The 20937-nt window shown below is 49.0% G+C and overlaps 2 protein-coding genes and 1 long non-coding RNA gene across 10 annotated transcripts; 2 read left to right on the forward strand and 1 right to left on the reverse strand.

The window, feature by feature from the left end:
* The first annotated feature begins 803 nt into the window (after positions 1–803).
* Positions 804–3778, forward strand: HOXA13 (homeobox A13). Its single transcript, XM_063420706.1, has 2 exons — positions 804–1601; positions 2217–3778. The coding sequence occupies exons 1-2, from the start codon at positions 932–934 to the stop codon at positions 2459–2461; spliced, it is 915 nt and encodes a 304-aa protein (XP_063276776.1). The 5' UTR covers positions 804–931; the 3' UTR covers positions 2462–3778.
* A 3283-nt stretch (positions 3779–7061) lies between these two features.
* Positions 7062–16650, reverse strand: LOC134557275 (uncharacterized). 8 transcript variants are annotated; one of them, XR_010082016.1, is made up of 6 exons: positions 13867–15026; positions 13526–13745; positions 10954–11069; positions 10610–10712; positions 9354–9791; positions 7062–8703 (listed from the first exon to the last, which is right to left on the reverse strand). It is a non-coding gene; the product is annotated as an uncharacterized LOC134557275 (long non-coding RNA). The 8 variants fall into 8 exon arrangements; XR_010082014.1 differs by having other exon boundaries at positions 9354–10712; positions 13867–15027; XR_010082015.1 differs by having other exon boundaries at positions 10610–11069; positions 13867–15027.
* A 175-nt stretch (positions 16651–16825) lies between these two features.
* On the forward strand, positions 16826–20937 carry HOXA11 (homeobox A11). The gene is made up of 2 exons (XM_063410063.1): positions 16826–17867; positions 19362–20937. The coding sequence occupies exons 1-2, from the start codon at positions 17204–17206 to the stop codon at positions 19592–19594; spliced, it is 897 nt and encodes a 298-aa protein (XP_063266133.1). The 5' UTR covers positions 16826–17203; the 3' UTR covers positions 19595–20937.

The following is a 20937-nucleotide window of genomic DNA, read 5'->3' on the forward strand; positions in this document are numbered from 1 at the left end:
TAGGCCCAGGGTTTTATTATTACGGCAACAAATAATACAGCGGTATCGCGATGAATATCCAGTTAACTCTCCCGCTTCCCAAGACCTTCCTAAAAGATAATAATAAATAAAATGGGGTTTCCCGGCCTGTTCCTCTTATCTAACTTCTGAGACTTCGTGGCGAGAGGAGCGAGATGGGTCTTGGGCTTTCGACGGGTGGGAAGGAAGGAGGAAAACACCCAGAAAAGACCCCGGGAGGCTCCGTTTCGAAGCCTTATGTGTCCCAGCGCTGCGCGCGGGGAGCCATTCTCCTCCCTCAGCTCGCCGTGGGCTCTCCGCGCCACCCGGCCGGGCGTAGCCGGCGCTCCCCGGGGACAGGCGGCGGCTCAGACCGGCGGAGGAAGGGGGCAGAAGGGGTGCGGTTCATCTTCCCCCCGCGACGAGAGGAGGCCTCCGGGGTTTCCGCGGCGCTCGGGGCGGGGAGAGCTCAAGGAAAGAGGCGCAAGGAGAAGTCAGGCGGGGTGCCAAGGGGAGCCCCGCACCTCGGGGGGTGCGCCGCGGCAACAACGGGGCCAAAAAGCTCACGCCTCGGTGGCGAGGGAGGGCCAGAGGGAGGCAGGGAGGGAAGGAGGAGGGACGGGCGGCCCAGCCCCCCCCACCGCCCTCGTCCCGCTCGGCGGCGGGAGCGCGGCGGGACCACGCCGTGCCCGTGCTCGCGCCCCGGGCCGGGACCCGGCCCCGCGCTGATTGCGTTATTTAATTATCTCCACTTTATTCCCTCAGATGTTTATCAGCTGCTTTGCATATCACGTGGGGGCGGGCGGGCCAATGAGGGCCGGGCTGGCGCGACGCTGGCGCGTCAGCCCTGGTCAAGTCCCGGAGATTGAGTATCTCTTTTTTCAGTCTTTGGGGCTTTTAAAAAAGAGCCACTAGTCTCAATGCGGAGCGGGCTATGACAGCCTCCGTGCTCCTCCACCCCCGCTGGATCGAGCCCGTCATGTTCCTCTACGACAACAGCCTGGATGAGATCAATAAGAACATGGACGGGTTTCACGCCGGCAGCAACTTCGCGGCGGCGGCGGCCAACCCCTGCCGCAACCTGATGGCTCACCCCGCGCCCCTGGCCGCCCCCAGCGCCGCCGCCTACAGCTCCAGCGAGGCCCCCGCCGCCGGCATGGCCGAGCCCGCTGTCAAGCAGTGCAGCCCCTGCTCGGCCGCCGTGCAGAGCTCCTCCGGCGCCGCGCTGCCCTACGGCTACTTCGGCAGCGGCTACTACCCCTGTCGCATGACCCACCACAACGCCATCAAGTCCTGCGCCCAGCCCGCCTCCACCTTCGCCGACAAGTACATGGACACCTCGGTCTCCGGCGAGGAGTTCACGTCTCGGGCCAAGGAGTTCGCCTTCTACCAGGGCTACGCCGCCGGGCCCTACCAGCCGGTGCCCGGTTATCTGGATATGCCCGTGGTGCCCGCCATCGGCGGCCCCGGCGAGCCGCGCCACGACCCCCTTCTCCCCATGGACAGCTACCAGCCTTGGGCCATCACGAACGGGTGGAACGGGCAAGTGTACTGCCCCAAGGAGCAGAGCCAGCCGCCTCACCTCTGGAAATCCACCCTCCCGGGTAATACACCTGCATGGCTCCCCCTGTCTCTTCCTTTCATCCTGCCCCGCTCGCCTCTCCCGGGTATCCCGCCGGCGGGGCTCCGTGATCACCCCCCGGGCCGAGCCTTCGCCGTCCCGCCCGCCGTCCCCGGCCCCATCCCGCCCCGGTCCGCTCGTGCCCCAGCGCCGCTGGAACGGCACCGGTGCCGCCCCCCGCCCCCCGCCGGCGCACGGCACATCCCGCCTCGCCCGGCCGGCCCCGGCGCCGGCCCCGGGAGAGGAAACAGCTGAAAAGGGCCGCGGGAAGGTCTGTAGTATTATTTTCCATAGACCATGGAGTACGCGAGTTGTGTAAATCCCTGCAGCCCCCCTCTCGGTCCTTCCCATAGTCCCTGGCCAGGCTACATGGGGTTTGTTATTATTTGTCTGACAGAAGTGAGCCTTACCCTGCCTAAAAGCTGTCTGCGGTGGCCAGGAAAGAGGAATCCCCAGTGCTGAGCCGGGCTTTAGCAGCTAAAGCGGAGCGGGGCAGGCGGAGGAGTGCGCTCTCACCCTAACCCTTGTACCACTTGAAGATGTCCTAACCGGTTCGAGCGATTTTCTAACGCTTCCCTGCACGGTTTTTCTGTTCCAGACGTCGTTTCTCATCCCTCGGATGCGAACTCGTACAGGCGTGGAAGAAAGAAACGAGTGCCTTACACAAAGGTCCAGTTAAAAGAACTCGAAAGGGAATATGCTACAAATAAATTCATAACCAAAGACAAGAGGAGGAGGATATCGGCGACTACAAATCTATCAGAGAGACAGGTCACAATCTGGTTCCAAAACAGAAGGGTCAAAGAGAAAAAAGTGATCAACAAATTGAAGACCACCAGTTAATGGATTAAAAATGGAGAAGCAGCAATTCGAGAGTTTCAGAACTTCTTTTTTTTTGTGTGTGTTCAGATTAAAGTAATTATTAATAATAATTAAAAAGAGAAAAGACAATGAACCTCTTCTTTCAGAACAACAGATCTGTATCTTTGGAATTATAGTCTTTCTTTCTTTTTCTTTTTCCTTTTTTTTTTTTTCTTTTTAATATAGCTGTAGCAAAATGGTGAAAACTGACAGTTCTCCTGAAATCCCAAACAGCCAGCCAGTTTGACAGACTGTACAGCCCACATGCCCAGCTCCGAGAGATACACTTTCAATTAAGACACGATTTTCTGAGAAACTTGTAAATACTTCTAAGACCTTACTATTTGAAAGAAGACCCTTCGTGGCCACGATGCGAGGACTGGTTAACGTGAGGAGGTCGATGTGGACACATGATCTGGTTTTCTTCCATTGCAATCCAAACTGTATGTTGAATGACTGCTCAGGTAAACCATAGTGAAAAAATTACAATTACTGTATGTTTTTAAGCAATGCATTTATTGTCCAAAAAGTAATAATAAACCTCGAAGGTACTGAATAAGGATTTCAGAGACATCAGTAATGAAGGAAGTTCTGTGGAGGATCTATCGTGATAGTAAATTTAAACATCGCAAAACAGTGAGGATAGAAAGAAAAATATTTGCTTGGAGATGTCTTTCGGTTTCATTTTTTATTTTCCACAGATGAATTATTGTCATCTAACCTGGGGGGTTTTGTTTGTTTGGAGGTTTTAATTTTTTTTTTTCCTGCAGACCATACAATAGATACATTTTAAAGGACTCTGCCTATTTTAAACCTGAATTAATCTTCAAGAATTAATATTCTAAGTCCCCGGAAATTTTAAATATTTTAATATTGGCATTTCTTTAAGGTAGAAAAAAAATGGCCTGGGGAAAAAATACCCAAGAACTTTGAAATACATTTTTTCCCAGAAGTATTTTGATTTATGTAATCTATATTTGATCTATAAGTAATTAGTAGTTTCTCCTTCTTTATTGTCTGTTATGAGGCCGCAGTAGAATGTTTAGGGATTCTTTTTACAGCACCTTTTAATCCAATCAGTTATTTCAACCAGCACATTATTTTGTTTTTATTCACTATAAGAAGCTATCTTGTAAATAAAAAAAAAAAATCAGCGCACTGTGAAAATGTACTTATGCACCCTTTTTTATATATATTTCTACTGAAAAAAATGAAAACCCAAGACGTGTAGAAGTATAGTAGTATTAATACTGTTAATAAAATAGTCACTGTAATAAAACCTGAAAGAAATACACCTTATTTTTTCCATTCCTATGCGCATTTAATAGAAAAGTATAATGTATCTGTCTTATAACTGTAGTACTGTCTTTCAGTGTGTAGCTTGTGTATGTATGGTGGATTTTATTTTTCTTGGCGGTGTTTATCTGCGGGCAGGCACGCCTGATAACCAGCGTTCCTAAACTATAAATGTTTCGGTAATGTTAAACAGTGGTTTTGCAGCCGCGCTGGGGGACGGGGGCTGCAAGAGCAGGATGATACGAGCGCAGCGCTGCAGCCCTCGCCGGGAAATGGAGGCCGGGGCCTGCCCCTGGGACGGGGGCACACCGCCCGGCCTGCCTGTGCCTCGGCGGGGAGATGGGGGGCCTGCGTGGCGATGACAGGACGGGGAAGGCCCGAAACCTTGACCTTGAGGGGGGAAAAGCCGATTTGTGACCTTGACTTTTGACAGCTCCTGGCGCCGGCGGCATCCGCGGGCCGGCAGCGCCACCTCGTGGCCAGCGGCGGGTGGCGCCCGCACCTGGACGCGCCCGCGCAGCGCTGCCGCCCGCGCCCGGGGAGCGCCGCGCCGCCCCAGCGCACTTCTCTGGGAAACGCTGCGGACCTGCCAGGCCCAGCGCCCCGCAGGCTGTGCTCCGTGCTCTCGCTGCCTCTGGCGTGACAGGGCAGCGGCGGGGCTGACACGGAGCTCAGCCGGTGCCCGGTGAGGGATGCCTGGGGCGGGGAGCCGCCGGCCGGCCGGGATAGGGAGTGGCGGGCGACTTTGGTCGGGCACAAAGAGAAGTTTGCTTTAACCGCCTGTCTCCTGCGGTGGTCTGCAGCTCTAATTAGAGCTATTGGGGAACCTTTACGGTACATTTAGAGGGTATCATATACCGCGCTCGCTGTACGCTTCTAGCCTTACATTTCTGAAATTCAAAAGGACCCACCTCTGCAGGGATCAGCACAGAGCGATTTCCGTCCCTCAGATCTGACTGTAACCCATTCGTGCAATAACTGACATGAAAACTACCTGCAGCAGCGGGATTTATTTTCCAGGAGGCTTTCGTGTCGGGGGCTTTGCCCTACATTCGGGAGTTTAGCCTTCCCGCCGTGTGCGGCCGCGCAGGGGCTGTGAGCCGCTGTGGTTTCTCGGGCCGCGAAGCCCTGTGGTTTCTCAGGCCGCGGGAAAGCCGCGGTCGCGGAGCGTGGGAATTAAGGATGCATCGCTTCGGAGGCCGGTCAGGGAATTTCTGAGCGAGAAATCCCATCCTGCTGCGAAAATAGCCTAGGAGTGTCACATTATTGGCAGGCGGTTTCCAGACCACGCAGCTCGGTTGTGCTTTCGGGTGACAGGGTGTCGGCCCCCTGTGACAAGCACCCGGCCTTCCAGTGGCCTGCGGCATCGTGCGAGGGACCACGGCTAAAAATCCACGGGCACAACCCCACCCGTCCGCGGCGGGCAGAGCCTTGGGCTGCCCACGGGCGAGGGGAGTCTCTGGGGAGCCAGTAGTGTCCACGGCCTGGGATTTTCAGCGGAACTGGTGCAGGCAGAAACCTTCCGCGCTGGAGCTGTTCTATCTGCGGGAAGCCCTGTTACCTTGCTCGAAGGGCTGGCGCTGCGGGCTAGCGCCGGGACCTGTCTCCCACCGGCCGTACCTGCTGCCCACGGGCTGTGTGCCTCGGCTGCAGGCACGGGACAGCCGCCTTGCCACAGTCTCCTTGCGACGATTTCGCCTGAGAGAAATTGCCCCAAGAAGGCCGCTAGTGAATTACACTTGTCCTTGCTCCGAGTGAATAATTTTGTTCATTTCGTTATATTTCGCAGACTGGTAATTATTGCATGAGGCGCCGCAAATTATAATGTACTTCAGGTCGGAGTTGGGGGTGATACACAGGACTGAACCCTGCCTACCTTAGTCAGGATCTTCTAATTTCAGACCGTGCCCCAGAGCGATATAATTCAGGTACGCCTTGAAAGGAGCCCACAATGAGAGAACATGGCCGACATTAGTATAACTCAGGTTTTGGTTGCTTGTTTGGGGTCTTTTGTTGTTGTTGTTATTTTTGGTTTGGTTTGGTTTTTTAAGGTAACTTTTAATCGGAGCTGGCGTTAGAAGATTATGTTTTCACGCTGAGCTACCTACCGTTCAAATTTGCTAAGCATTTCAAGACTGACTGTGGATTAGCGAATTTAAATTCCCACTACTGTTCAAATAGCTCAGCCGCATATATATTTCACAGGGTAAAAAGAGGAGCGTTTGACTCGCGATCGCTGGCAGGAGTAAGGTAACATTTTGGATCCGACCCCTGTTACCATCTAAGTCAGCGTCGAGGCTCCGAGGCTCTCGCAGGCTTTAGCAGGACGAGCAGGTCATGCTTCCCTGTCCCGCAGCGCGGACTCCCGTCAGGGAAGCAGGACCCCGGGGCAGCGGCGGAGCCCCCACCCCACGGGCTGTGTCCCCAAAGCCTCGGGCGTGCGGCGGCCGCGGCGGGGGCTGCGCGCCCGGTCCCGCGGGGAGGCCGCTCCGAGCCAGCCCTGCCTCCGAGCCGTGCGCGCCCCGAGGCGCCCCTGGAGAAGGGTCCCACTGTGCGAGTGGCTGGGACAGGTGAGCAGACAGGGAGCTCCGTGCCTTGCTCTCCAGGGCACCGAGAAGAGGGTACTGAGCGGAGCGGAGGTGGCCGGCGGAGCACTCCGCGGCCGTGCGGGGACTCAGGAAACCAAGAGCGTGGTGTCTGTGGCTTTCCAGCCACGAAAGATCCACTCTCCGCCTGCCTTGCGTGCACTCCTGCCCTCGCTTCGGTGGTCCCGCGTGTTTGCCTACCCACGGCTGCACCCACGTAGCCGTCCGCGCCTCCATCCCTCCATCCCTTGGCCGGGTAGATGTGGCCTCGGAGCGTGGGGGAGAGCGGGCATGTAGGGGTGTGTGTGTGTGTTCATGTTATTTATTACCTTCATTTACCGTCCAAAAGCTGTTGGCACATACATTTTCAAGTACAAATTGCTGTTGTACTACATATTCCCCTCTCACCAATCTGCCGCCAGAGTCCTAAAATACATCCCTAATACGTTTTACAAGTGATTATTATCACCAGCGAAAATAATTAAGCAACGTGATACATTAAGTCACAACGTCCGTCCTTGCACATGATTCAGAGAGAATTATTATTTATATTCCCCACTTTACAGAGAATGTTTTAAAATGGTGGTAAGGAACTTACTGTGCCGGGATTGCTGTCTAGAGTTACGTGTGCAAGGAGTTTTATTTGCAAACGTTAAGAAAATGTGCCGGAAGAAGGATTTGGAAGGAAAACAAACACAAAATTAAAAAACAAAACGTATGTATACGTCGTACAGTCTTTATTTTCTCAGCTTCCCTTGAATCAAGAACGTTAGGTGTAATATTTTAGCAGCTGTGGAGAGAGACGCAAGGGACAGAGGGAGCAAGTTATTACTGTATATTTAGCGTATTTATTGGAGCACTAAAAAAAGAGCAGCATTTCATTCGTAGAGCAAAACACGCAATATAATTAAAGAAAAAAAAAGTTCCGTTTCACTTCAATCTCCACGTAGCTCACTTTCAGTCTTGGATTCAAAGACGTACATTTTGATTCCCAGTATTCGGAAATGGTAGTTTATAATCGCCTGATTCTTGGCGTCGTGGGTCCCTCAGTTTTCCCATGGGTAGAAAATGTCCTTATGTCTTTGACGCGGACAGACAGGTATAACAAATGTTACACTTTTTCCCACCCAGCAAATAATCTGGTATTTAATCTATCCCCGCCTAGAGCACTTGGCTGTAGCAAAGGTGGATTGCTGTGGGAAATAAACCTTGACAGGAGCATATTTCCGAAAAATAATAACTCTAAATCTATTTTTTTTTCGGCTGCCTTTCACTCAGAAAGATTCCCGTTTAAATACCGGAATGTCGTCCTCAATATTGAAGTGTTCAGAAAATCGCCCATTACTTCCAGAAAAACGGGTATATATATATATATATATATATATATATATGTCTGAGAGAACGGGAAAGAATCTCGGCCTCTCGCCTATACATTAAAATATCTACAGCGTAAATAAAATCCCATTCCTGGTGCATTTCAGCATTCTCCGTGGGCAGCGTTAGCAATAAAATCAAGACAGCGCTTAATACAAAAAAAATATTGGCAGGCGCTAAAAGGCCGTTTGTCGCCATTCATAACATTTAGATGCGTTTCAATGCACTTTCATGAGGATTTGAGGAGATGTCCTTGCGCGCTCTCGGCCGGTAAAGGAGCCCAAAAGGCAGAGGGGGCGGGAACCGGGGGGCGGCTTTTCCCCGCGGGCCGGGGGCTGTGGGGCGGTGGGTGCCGGGACGCGCCCATGCGCCCCGGCCGCGTCTGCGGGGGTCCGGCCGCGGGTGTTCTGGCCACGCCGTGAGCCTTTCCCTGCCCCCTGGGCCCCCTCCCCCTTGAATGCAGTTGATTCATGAACTAGGGTACGAAATGCTAATGTTCATTAAGCCTATCTTCCTCTCTCCTCCCTTCGGCCTCCTTCCCGCCCCCGCACCCCCAAAAAGATTTTTTTTTCTCTCCAGTGAATAGCTCCAACATGGCGTACTGCAAGGCAGAAGCTTTGCCCGTTCCTAGATCTGAACTGTGATCAAACATCCCCAAAGAGAGCATCTCTCTTCCTCCCGCCGCTTCCCCCTCCCTTCCCTCCCCTTAGCGTAAAGCGCCCTCTTCTACGTAGGAAAGGTCAAGTCCTACAACGCGCAACCCACGGTCATTACTGTACTGTGACCCGGGGTGTACTGGGGAGGAACGGCCGGTGTCTCGTGATCAAAAACACTGGGACTTCTTTTTTTCTTTTTCTTTTTTTTTTTTTTTTCTTTTCGTTTCTCCTGCTCGTGCGATGGGAATCCGTGGAATTAGACAGCATTTTAGCCTCCTGCAATCACCTTGTGTGCAAATCGCCAGCGGAAATCCTAAGGGACCAGGAGAGAAACAGAGAGAGGGGGGAGAGAGAGAAAGGGAGGGGGGGAAGAGAGAGAGGAAAAAATAAATAGCTATAATAGTAGTACTAATAATAACGGCAATAATCGTCATTAGCCTGTGATATCGCTGCATTTTGCCTGAAGCTGGCAGGAAGGACGATGTGCCCCAGTGGCTAGATTTCTCTCCATCTAAAGGCAAACCAACAACTCGAACAAAAAAAATACAAACCCCCAAATCAACAGCAACCCAAGACACTGAAAAATCGAGAAGGAATGTTTGATGGACCGTGCATATTTAATCTGTAAGAGAGGAAACCAAAAAAATATGTAATCCATCCTCACTGAACTGGAGATCTACAGCCCAGCGCGGGATCCTGTCAGTCTCCATGGGGATATATTTTTGCACAGGCGAGAGACTTCTGGATACTGGGGTAAGATTTTCGTGCTCTTCCTGGAAGCGGCTCAGTGTTTCTTCTCTCTCCCTGCTCGGTGGTGAACTAAGCAAACAAGCCCACAGCAAACACCCACCCGGTCCCCTCTCAAGAAGCCCCCCGCATGACTGGAGCAAAGTCATTCGGGAGGCCTTTGTAGAGAGTTTCCCAGGCCCCTGCTCTCCCATCCCCCCCAGCCCACCCACCCACCCCACTCCGTTTCTCCCACGATGTATGAGGCCGAGGTGCCGCTTCTCCTTCGGGGACCTGGGGGAAGGCGGCTGCCTAAGCTGATGCTTATAGAGCCGAAGAGCTCGTGGAGAAAAGTAAGGCTCTTTCTCCTAGCTTGGGTGCCGGCTCCACCTTCCTCAGGGATGCTGCTTTCCTCTGTAGCATAGGTGGGAAGCAAAGAGGGCTCTTGGCAGGAAAGTGCTTCTGGAGAGGCTGGGTTCAGAGCCCAGGACGAGAGCAGACTTGCAGATAGAGCTGCTGGTTGTTTGGCTTCGCGCAGTGCCGTGTTGTATTGCAGAGCTGGATCAGGCTGCATGGAAAAACGTCTCCTGGATTTTATCGCCGGTTGTTTTATTCCCATGTACTTGCCTCTGAAATTGTTTTAATCATTCAAGTGCAGGGGAGGAGGGTGGACGGCTGTGTATGCAAGAAATACGGGGAAGGATGTTTAACCTGTCTGCTTTTCGCCATTGTTTGTGCGTATCTAGAGAGAAAAATTCCAGCCGGGCATTGTAACCTGTCAGTTTTAATTAATCTGAATCTCGTCGTAATCGCCTTGATTTGAGCGCACAAAGCAAATTGCTTTCATTTATTCCTGACCGTATAAAACGACCTATATGGTCGGCTTGGGTGAGGACTAATAGAAAAGCGAGTTATTTCAAGCCTGGCCTCTAAATGCCTTCGAGTAGGAAAAAAAAAATTTTAAAAAATATAAAAATGATTACAAAGCAGTCTTGGATGGACTTCGTCTCCAGACAGTGTCTGGTTTACATTTAAATATGTGAGTATTTCTAAATACTGTGCTGTATGAACTTGATGGGAAAATAAACCGAAAGAGAAAGAATGCTAACTACCACACTTCGCCTGGTCCCATTTTGGATATTTTGCCCGAATTCCCCCGGACTCTGCAATGTGGATCTGTCATGCTTATGCCCCCCGATTTCTGGAAGGAGAGATATTAGTATCAGCGCTTGTTGAAAAGTCGGGAAAGGGAAACAAGCGGGACAGTGAGCAGGCTTCCACCCGGGCACAGGCAAGAGCAGCCATATTAGGCTTAGAGAAAGAGCTGTTTTTATGGGTATCCTTGCTTTACATATTAGAGAAGAGACAAGAAACGATCCTGACGAGCTGGCTAAGCTGTACATGGACGTATGATTGCATCCTAAATTGCAGCACGTACTTTAAGCCCGTGTTATACAAACAGCTTCCTATAAATGTTACACAAGTACAGGTACCTTAATTACAACACAATTCTGAGAGTCCATCAAAATATGGAGTTGGAGCTTTGAAGTCGTTGATTTGACATTCTCGGTATAGCGATACTTCCTGTACCCGCCCCTAAAGCAAGCATTGATGAAGAAATGGCTTTAGTTCGGTGGGTTTCACGATATGTGAATAAGGCTCTCCCATAAAGTTAGCAGTGGTACAGTAAAATCCGATGTGTTTCTTGGCGAGTTGGGCAAAATAATTAAATAAAAAAATGAAATACCTTTATAAATCATTGTTAAAATTTAATGTGCATTAGAGAGAACCTTATATCCTATAAAATTCAATTTAGCTTAGAATCCCAGTCAATTACCTTGACGTGAATTTCTGTGGCATGGTGTGGATCTCGGCATCTCAGAAACAGTCAAGCTACGACAGGCTGGTCTCGGCGTTAAGGCATTTCATTTTCTGTAGCTTTCTGTGCTTAATCTATAAGGAACATTAGATATCTCACAACTCTTGTGTGTTGTTTAGATCCTGAATTAGTAGAAAGAAAATACTCTTTTGCCAGAAGCAACGCGATAGGATTATTTTTTCATCTCACTGAATATATTTCCTGGATTAACAAATCTAAGGTCAAGTTCAAGGCATAGATTCTAGCAATACTTTTAAATGTAAGTTGACATAGGAATGTTTCGGCGGACTTTTTTTTCCTTTTTTTCTTTTTTTTTCTTTTTTTTCTTTTTTTTTTTTTTTTTTTTTTTTTTTATGTGTAGAGTATAGCGGCACTCTCGGTTGCGGGTGAACTTTGCACGGGAACATCGCCTGGGATATGGCCGTCTGCAGGGATAGCTGTCGATAGCTAGCACCTCACTTTCAAGGGATCACTGGGGATGTTCCCCTGAACCTCTCTGCTTAATTCTTCATAAAATAGATTGGCACTAAAGGGGACTGGTACCTGCTCACTACAAACGGCGCTAAGGACAGGGTGCTTTGTGAGTCTGGGTGGGAGTGGGTGGGAAGTGCCTGCTCTTCTGTGCCGGCGGATCATAACCAAGGAAATCTGCCTTCGCACCAGTTTAGAGCCCGCCGCTGGCTCTAGACACCCCTCTCCCGCAGACTAAATTTGCTAAGAGTCTCTTGCACCTGTATCTGGATAGACGAGGGGGCAAAATGAGTGCTGTGTGTATGTTTTCCTGTGCCAGGAAAACCTCCGAGAGTGTTCAAGGGGAGAAGAAGAGACATTTATAGAAGCATCGTCAGTCAATCAATTTCTGATACACTAGCTGGTCTGAGAAAACTCCTTCTTGGTTCCGTCTTATTACCAAACAGCATTGTCTTTCAGGACCAGGCTCCGAGCAGTAAGTGTAAACGCTGTGAAGGGGTTCAGCGCCCCGGGACCCTGGAACTCAGGTCTGGGGAACCGGGGGGTGAGGAGACACGACACTGTGAGAGACTCCCCGCGCGTTGGGAAGGCGCTGTCGGAACAACAGCTCGTTTGTCTGCTGGTGAGCAAGAGAATAGCTACCGAAACATGAACTTTTCTATCTAGAGGTAGCTTCTCTCCTGGAAAAAAAAAAAAAAAAAAAAAAAAAAAAAAAAAAAAAAAAAAAAAAAAAAGCCCACAATATTTCGGCTACTTGCAGCTATCATAGTCAGAGAGCCCTCAGACGTTCATCAGCTCAAAGGGATGCAAAATATCACGATTGGTTGCCAAAACCGAGTACATCTCTGTATATTCGTAGTGGTTTAATCCTAAAATTCAAACTAGACGGGAGGCTTGGTAGGAAAAAGAATCACCCTCTTCATTTCAGCAACTTAAAAAGACACAGAGGGTGACAGAGGAAAGGATTTGGCTAATTTATATTAAAAATTAATCTAAAGTATTCTAGCCCAGAGGAGTGCAGCCTTTTGAGATGTTCAAGCCTCTGAAATAATGTAATGAGGGGGAAAAAAAAAAGTCAGAATATACATTGAATTCTGTTTACATCTCTTTACACATATTCTGCAGTTTCCTAGCAAAATCACAACCACACCGCCTCATGTTTTGGAAAATAAATAGCCTGTCCCATGTCACAGCACGGGGCTTCCATCTCACCGATATATACACACATACAAAAAGATATAAAAATTCACCTATTATTTAAATTATTTAGCTAGCTATTATGGTACTTCATTCTATAGCAATCTTACGGAAATATATTTAGTTTAAAAAAAAAACCCATCAAAACTTATAGCTTCTTTCCATAACAGACAAAACAGCAAACAGAAAAGAAGCGTCTTTTAAGAACTTCTGAGCCCAAGATATTTAAAACCCAAATAATCAGCGGGTTTTTCTGACCCTGGATTCCTGGCAAATTTTGTGACGAATTATCGCCTTGTGTCCCTATTTGCATTGGTAAAGGTGGGAAGACGGTGCGCTTTTCGTTGGCAGCGACACTTCGAATTCCCTAATGCAATGATTTTCTAATAAGCCTTTGTAGGCTGTACTCAACCATCAGTTTTAGAAAACACTGTCCTAATTCCTTAGATATTTTCTCCTGCTCGAGTCGTAATACCCCTCACCCTCCCTGTGCGAGAGAAGCAGCAGAGACTGAAGCCAGCGATCCTGTAATATCTTTAATTAGCTTCTCTTGACGCAAATTCTTTCTAGCACACGTTCCTCCTGTTAATTAGAGGCACCCACCCTACTGGCAAGGTAAATGGTCGGCTTCAAATATTTTTTCAAGCAAAGCCCGGTACAAAAAGACAACAATTTAGATACAATAGAACTTGAACTTTTGGAGAAGCAGTAGTGAGTTAAACAGTTGCCTTTGCACGCCATCTGTATATATAAAAGCTAGACTATCGAGGCGTCCTAGGTCTGTTTATATTCCACCAAAGAAGAGATGTAGCTTTTTTCTCCTCCCTTTGTTTAGCTTAGCTATGGGTAGCAGTCTCCCCACCTCTTGGCCACGCTTCTCCTTTGCAAAACCGTCCTGCAGCAGAGGTTCCAAATTCAGAGCGGTTTTACCCTCTCTAATCCGGTCGAAATACATGGGAAGGCGTAACGAATGCATTTTGCTTCTCCAAACGAAATGCTTGCCTTTGTTTATGTTGTTCTCAGTGAGGTTAGCGAGAGGAAGGCTCGGTTTTCCCTCTTCCTCAACGCGGAAGTCCCAATTACTGTATTAAAAGAGCAATTCAACATTAGACCAAATAATCAACATTGATAATTGTGCTGAACACAGCAACTTAACAGCAGGCTCCCTGCAATTACCCACACATTCCGGGACTTTAGGCGTACATTATCTCTTGTTCCATTTAACAGCAAATAAAGCAGAGAACAGCCTGTGCCTTGGGTGTCTACTCGCACCCAGACGAGCTGTGCCCCCCTCGGCTCTCCCCATCACCCTTCCCGCTGGCTGGGCAGGCGGCACCCGGAGGCATTTTGGGGTCCCCCTGCGCCACAAACCCGCTCGAAGAGAAATAGGCTGCCTGGTTTGGAGAGGTGGGGGAGAGAGCTGGAGCGATTCAAAAGCAGGCATCGGGGCTGCACGTGTGCATGCTGTGCAAGCACGTATATGCCCAGACACACGCACACCCACGCACACACACTCCTCTTTCCAGCTGCCTTCTCGCCCTTCTTGCCTTAATTTCCCTTTGTTTCCCAGACGCAGCCCCGACCTCTGGCACGGCGGAGCCTCGCACGGCGCCGCAGTCCCGGCTGCAGAGAGGAGCGGCGAAGAGCCCCATACAAACCTGTGCCAGCCCTGCTCCCCATTTCTAGCCCCAAGGTTTGAAATTTATTGAAATGCAAGAGGGCGGCTGCAGTGAGTCCGAGGAGGTGGTGTCCCGCGATTAAGTGTTGGGCAGCTCTGTCATGTCTGCTCTGACACAAGCTGAAGTTGACTGCCAAAGTGCTATAAAACCGCAGGTCAGTCTAGAACTGTTTTCGGTTCCCCTAGACGCGCCGTGTTCAATTATAGCCTTAAAAGCCCTAATACAAGTGCAAGAATTTGTTTGCCATCACACAGAGGCGGGGCGAGGCTCGGCAATGGTGGCGCCTTTGTTATCTCAAAGTCACTGAAATCCTTATACATTCCTTTTTGTTCGAAGGGAGGAGTGTCTGCGTGTGTACAGGGTGTGGGGAGAGGTTTTCATCGACGGAATTGAACGGTGCGGGTATACAGGGAAAGTAACCAGTGTTCGGACACCAAAAGAGGGCTTCCGACCCCCCAGTCCACTCCACCCACCACCCCACCACGACCACCCCTTGCAAAAAAAAAAAAAAAAAAAAAAAAAAGGGGGGGGGAGAAAATAAATGCGAGCGAAATTACAGAGTTAAGGGAAAAGCCAACCAGAGCTCTTGCACACCCTTCCCCACCCCAAGTTAGAGGAAAAAAACAAAAAACAAAAAACAAAAAACAAAAAAAAAAAAAAAAAAAAAAAGAGAGAGAGAGAGAGAGAGAGGAAGAGAGAGGGAAAGCCCCCAAACCTTTTTACAATCCCTAAACGACACTGCAGTCTTCTGCTAGCGGTTTTGACGACATGCAATCTCTTTCCATCCACTTTCTAGCAAATATGTCAAGCTGGAAGATTAATTCATTAATTTCAAGTTCAGCTCACAGACGTGCAGTAAGCATAAGAAGTTCTTGCAGCAAACCAAAATAAAGAGTTCATTACAGGGATACGTCCAGAGCATTTGATTTGTGAACGGTAACCCTTGTAAAATAAGAAAAAGGCATATAAACATTAATGCTAATAAATTAGTTTACTCCACTACAAAGTAATTACTTGATAATATTGAATTTACAGCTTGAATTCAAACGCAATAGTTAACTATAATGTAGGGGAAATGCATAATAAGAATATTTTCTCTCTGCACAACATGATTAGATTTGTTATTGAGTCGGTTACGATAAGCTAAGCAATAAATAAACAAATCGATGTTGACATTTAAATACCGAGGATCTCCAGAATTTACTAGAGAACTTTCTCCGGATATATAAATACTTCCACTGCACTGCAGAGGAAGAGGGGGGGAAAATCCAAATATTATTTCCCTAACATTTTCGTTTCCCTTCCACTAGCCTCCCAAGTCCACGGGGGCATGGCTCTTGAACCACGTCTGATTTCCTAAGAGTACCGACTTCACAATAGCCTTTTGCCATTCTGCTTTTCTATTTTGATGAAATCCAGCCGGAACTCAAATATTTCTTTTCTGAAATCGAGCATCAGGATAGCAAAAAAATACTTTTTCCGAGAGCTTAGGGATGTCCGTGCCTCAAAAGGTGCTGTATTCTTTGGCGTATTTCTCTGTTTTCTTTGGCTCTGCTCATTCGGTGGGGTGTGCATTTTTATTGGCAGAAAAGTACTTTTTAGTCTCTGCCCTGTACAATCCGCTTTCTATATCATCCCTTTCATGCAACAATAGTAAAAGTTTAACCAGGTTTTTAAAATAGGTCTCCCTGGGTCTCAGCCTTCAGCGACGACACAAAGCTAAAAGGAAAGTATCTCGGTACGACGAGTTTGTTCCTACGGGTTAACAGTATGTCAAATAATTTTAACTAGGCTTCTGGCAATTAAACTCGGAGTATTTGTCAAGCTGGGGTAGCCCAATATCCACTGGTTTTCCAAGAATTTAGCTGCAGAGCTGAGGCGGAGAGATCAGCAAACAGTCTTTAGCTCCGTGGTCTGCACTTTACAGGGCTTGCTGGCTTTCTGGCGTTGCGATCGAGGCAAGGGACGAGTTGGAGGGGGTGAGGAAGGGAAACCTGCATCCTGGGGACCCGACATTGTTAACTACCTCCAGTAAAGCTTGGCTGAAGCTGCGCGGGGTATTTGAGGTTAATATGTAAGTAAGGGAAGGAAGACACTAAGCGCTTCGGAAGTGAACATGAATGCAAGCATGTAATCTATTCACCATGAAAATCAGTAAAGACTTGACCCTGGCACATTCTTCCTTGTAAAGGTTTCCAGAAAAACCTTGAAGAGTGAGGGCTTTTTTCTTTTTTTTTGGTGGTTTTTTTTTCCAAGGGGAGGAGGGAAAGCTCAAACAGAACCCAAAAAAAAAAAAAAAAAAAAAAAAAGGGAATGATAATAAAAAGGACGTTTTCTTCAGGAGCATTTTCCTCCTCGGAAGCAGCTTTCCATTCCACAAGAAAGCGTGCGTGCATCTCTACGGTGCCCTCCTTCTCGGAGCCTGCCGGCGAGCCGCCGAACGCCCCAGCAAGCCCACAAACAAACAGAAAGGTCTCACCTAACCCTGGGGGGAATTGATAAGCCTCTCTGCTCCAGAGCCAGAGGGTGCCAGGGGCCGGGCGGCTAAGTGTGGGGCAGTGGCGGGGCGGCTGTGTGTCCCCGGGGCTCCCTCCCTGCCACCCGCGCTCGGCTCGCCCCTGGGCGCTGCCGGCGAGCTGTTGCTTTCCCCCGCGACGGCCACAAAGGGAGCGGGGCCCGGGCCCGCCGCTCGTCAATGTCAACGTCGGGCCACGTGACCGCACCTCCCTGCGCCGCCGGGAGAGCTCTCCACGTCAGCCTACGTCTCCCCATCCCTTACTCCACGGATCCGCTTCAAAGGGGCAGCTGCGTTACAGAATCATGTTAAGCTCAGCTAATGCGGAGAAGCCGAGGTAGCCCTAATGATGGATTTTGATGAGCGTGTTCCTTGTTCCTCTAACATGTATTTGCCAAGTTGTACTTACTACGTCTCGGGTCCTGATTTTTCCAGCCTCCCTTCTTTTTTGCCCCAAACCCCGTCTTCTCGCCCTATGACATACTCCTACTCCTCCAACCTACCCCAGGTCCAACCTGTGAGAGAAGTTACCTTCAGGGAATATGCCATTGATCCCTCCAGTAAATGGCACCCCAGGAATAATCTGCCCCACTGCTACTCCGCAGAGGAGATCATGCACAGAGACTGCCTGCCTGCCACCAACACTGCTAGCATGGGCGAGATGTTCGGCAAAAACACAGCTAACGTCTACCATCCCAGCACCAACGTCTCCTCCAATTTCTATAGCACGGTGGGCAGGAACGGGGTCCTGCCCCAGGCTTTCGACCAGTTTTTCGAGACGGCTTATGGCACGGCGGAAAACCTAGCCTCGGCGGACTACCCGGTAGACAAGAGTGGCGAGAAGGCGCCCGCGGCCGCCGGGGCGGCGGCGGCGGCAACTTCAAGTTCGGAGGGCGGCTGCGGCAGGGCGGCGGCGACGGCGGCGGAGAAGGAGAGGAGGAGGCGGCCGGAGAGCAGCAGCAGCCCCGAGTCATCTTCCGGCAACAATGAGGAGAAATCCGGCAGTTCCAGTACGTATAAAGGCAGCGCCGGAGCGCTTTTAGGAAAGGCAGCTTGAAATCTAGCGCACCGCCGCTGTTAAATTTTTATATGCTGTTTTATAAGCATATAAGGTTTATGAAGGGCCTTTAGATTTCCCCCAACAAAACTTTGTTATAAAAGGCGAGATCACGTGTTTAGTGCTGAAATTGGCCGTGAAATACCCACCGGGCAATGGATGCCTAAATTTTTTTTTCCTTTTTTTTTTTTCATTTTTTCTCTTTTTCCTGCTTTTTAAAATAATAATAATAAAGAAAAGAGCTCAGTGGTCAGCTCTTGCAAATATAATAACGTTAGTTGTGCGTCTGTAAATTCGGCAAAAAAAGGGAGATCCTGACTCCTTTGATATCAATGTAATCCAGTGATTTTATAAAAGCCATGTGTTGCACCAGAAGTCTAGTTAGGAGCTGGATTCAAAGCCTTTGCCGTTTTAACGATTGCGCTAGAATAGCGTTTAACAGATAAAGTAGCCGCCTGAACTGTAGCAATATATTAAAAGAAGCAAATTAACCTAAAGCTGGCCTTTTTGTCTAAAGGAAGCCATTTTACTAAGGCACTGTGGCAATTACGTGTTGCCTTCTGTCCAACAGTTTGTTACTTACAATTGTTATTCAATCTGTCAAAGTCTGATTTTTTTATGTGGGCTTTTTAAAAGGCAAAGCTAGTATACGGCCGGGGGAAAAAATACCTCGACAATGAACTGTACCAGAAAAGGAAGTTTTTAAAGGGATAGCAGCTACGTTTAATGTAAAGAGCTCCTGAACCTTGAAACCTTTTATATTCTGCTTAATGAACTTTAAAACCGTAATGGCTAATCGAGAGGAGAATACCTCGATGTGGTGGAGAACGTGCTTGAAAACAGCCGGCTAGGGGGAGAAGGAGACGCCTCAGCCTTGGGCTCTGGGGCTTTTCCTCTGCTCGGGACGTAGAGACGGGATTAAGCCAGCGGAGGAGGGCGAGATGCAAGCGGGTCCGGGCTCGGGGAGGGTTGGGCGCGGGCCCCCCCGCCCGCCGCAGCGCTGCCCGCTGCGGGCAGCCAGGTGATGGCTGCTCCCTGGGCAGCCCCCGTGCGTGGCGGCGCCCGGCGGAGCAGCCTACAAAGGCTTTCCTCCGGCTCGTGAAATCCGCAAGAACCCCCCGCCACCACTCTTTCCTGCAGCTGCCCTCCCCGCGGAGGAAGCCAGGCCGGATCCCCGCGTCCCGGCGGGGGTTTCGCCCTGCGCGCTGCCCGGGGCCGCGGCGCTGCAGGAGCCGGGCTGTGCCGGTGGGTCCGGGCCCGGCTGCGCGCACCGGCCGAGGCGGAGGGCTGGCGCCGAGCCCTGGACCTACCAGTGCCGAGCCCGGAGCGGGCAAAAGGCGTCTTTTCCACGTTAACGTGCTTTGCCTGAGAGCCCCCCGACCCTTCTCAGCCCCCGCCGCCGGCCATCGCCGGGTCTCAAATGGTTCTGCCTTTTTTCGCTCCACAGGTGGACAACGTACACGTAAAAAGAGATGCCCATACACCAAATACCAGATTAGAGAGTTAGAAAGGGAATTCTTCTTCAGTGTCTACATAAACAAAGAGAAACGCCTCCAGCTCTCCCGAATGCTCAATCTGACCGACCGTCAAGTCAAAATATGGTTTCAGAACAGAAGAATGAAAGAAAAAAAAATTAACAGGGACCGATTACAATATTACTCAGCTAATCCACTACTCTAAAACTCATAGCGTTTTTCAAGACGAGATTAAATTCAGATTTCGCCCTTGACAAGGTCAAGCCACGGGGTTACGTGGAGGAAGGAGGTGTGTATCTGACGGGACTTGAAGAATCTAAGGTTTTACACACATGTAAACCTACTCTGGAACTGCGACGATGATCTTTTATATATATATTTACATATCAACTGGAATCGATTTGATTTTGACACACATGGGATCCATTTCTAAACGTGCACGTCACCTTTGAGTGCAAAATCCATACCTCTTACCTTTCCAGGCACTGCGGCTCAGCCTGCCACCGCTTTCGGCAGGCACGGGCGGGGACGGTCCTTCCCCATCCCCGGACTCGCCCACCCTCGGCCCTTTCTCGCCCCTGTGCTGCTGTGGAACAGCTGCCTAGAGATTGCCAGCTCGGGCTCACCCAGCCAGGACCACTGCAGAATATAAACTCTGAGAAATAATCTTTTGTTCTTCCTTAGGAAAATATCTGGGTTAGGGGCAGTGTTCCATTGTTCATGGGTTTGGAACAAGGATTGAAGGGCGGGTACACAGACACACACACACAGACACACAGAATTAAAGAAAGGGGGGGATATCATGTCTACACCTTCCCGGGGCCAACCGCGAGTAGTTGTAATATGGATGTAGTGATGGTTATAGTAGTGTTTCCTTTGGGGGTGTGGGGAGGGATGGGGGCGAGGGAAGAGAAGACCTAAATGAAAGAATTAATTATTTACGTTTAAAAATCAGGTATGAATTCGCCATATATCGTAAAGAAACAATCACTAAAAAATAAAATTAGAAAAATTTAATTAGCTCTTGTTTTATTTATGACAACAGACTATGCGTTGCCATCTTTTTGGAGACAAATCATGTTTAAATACTAAAAATAAATCGGTAAAAAAGTGTGAATTTCAGCGTTTTAAAAGAAACAACTCCATAAAGGAAACTAACCTTCTGGCTTCTGGCTCACAAACTTTCTTCAGGAAATACCTGTGGAGAACGACAGTTTAGCAAATACCACACAACACTTAATTGAAACTTGGAGTTGTGCAATGCACTAACATTGGATGATTAAAAAAACTCTATTGCATGTTCGTTTAAAGGTGACTAGTGAGGAGTTTAAACAGAAGCCAAACAATGTAAATATGGTAATTTTGTTGTTGTCTACTTTAAATGTCATGAGCTCTACTTTGTCGCATAGTCGACGTATGCAAAGAATGGAGAGTTGTTTGGACTTATTTTAAATATCTATAAATATATATATTTCCCTGCAGGAACCAAAGCGTGAAAAAATGCAATTAAAAAAAAAAAGAGGAAAAAAAAGGAAAATATTTAAAATT

The sequence above is a fragment of the Prinia subflava genome, chromosome 1, assembly GCF_021018805.1.
Source record: "Prinia subflava isolate CZ2003 ecotype Zambia chromosome 1, Cam_Psub_1.2, whole genome shotgun sequence".
Classification (NCBI taxonomy): Eukaryota; Metazoa; Chordata; class Aves; order Passeriformes; family Cisticolidae; genus Prinia; species Prinia subflava.

Bases quoted from the DNA above. Each gene is read 5' to 3' on its own strand.
- HOXA13 (XM_063420706.1), top strand. From the start codon at position 932: ATGACAGCCTCCGTGCTCCTCCACCCCCGCTGGATCGAGCCCGTCATG. The intron at 1,602-2,216 runs GTAATACACCTG...TTTCTGTTCCAG, and splicing joins CTGGAAATCCACCCTCCCGG to ACGTCGTTTCTCATCCCTCG.
- HOXA11 (XM_063410063.1), top strand. From the start codon at position 17,204: ATGATGGATTTTGATGAGCGTGTTCCTTGTTCCTCTAACATGTATTTG. The intron at 17,868-19,361 runs GTACGTATAAAG...TTCGCTCCACAG, and splicing joins GGAGAAATCCGGCAGTTCCA to GTGGACAACGTACACGTAAA.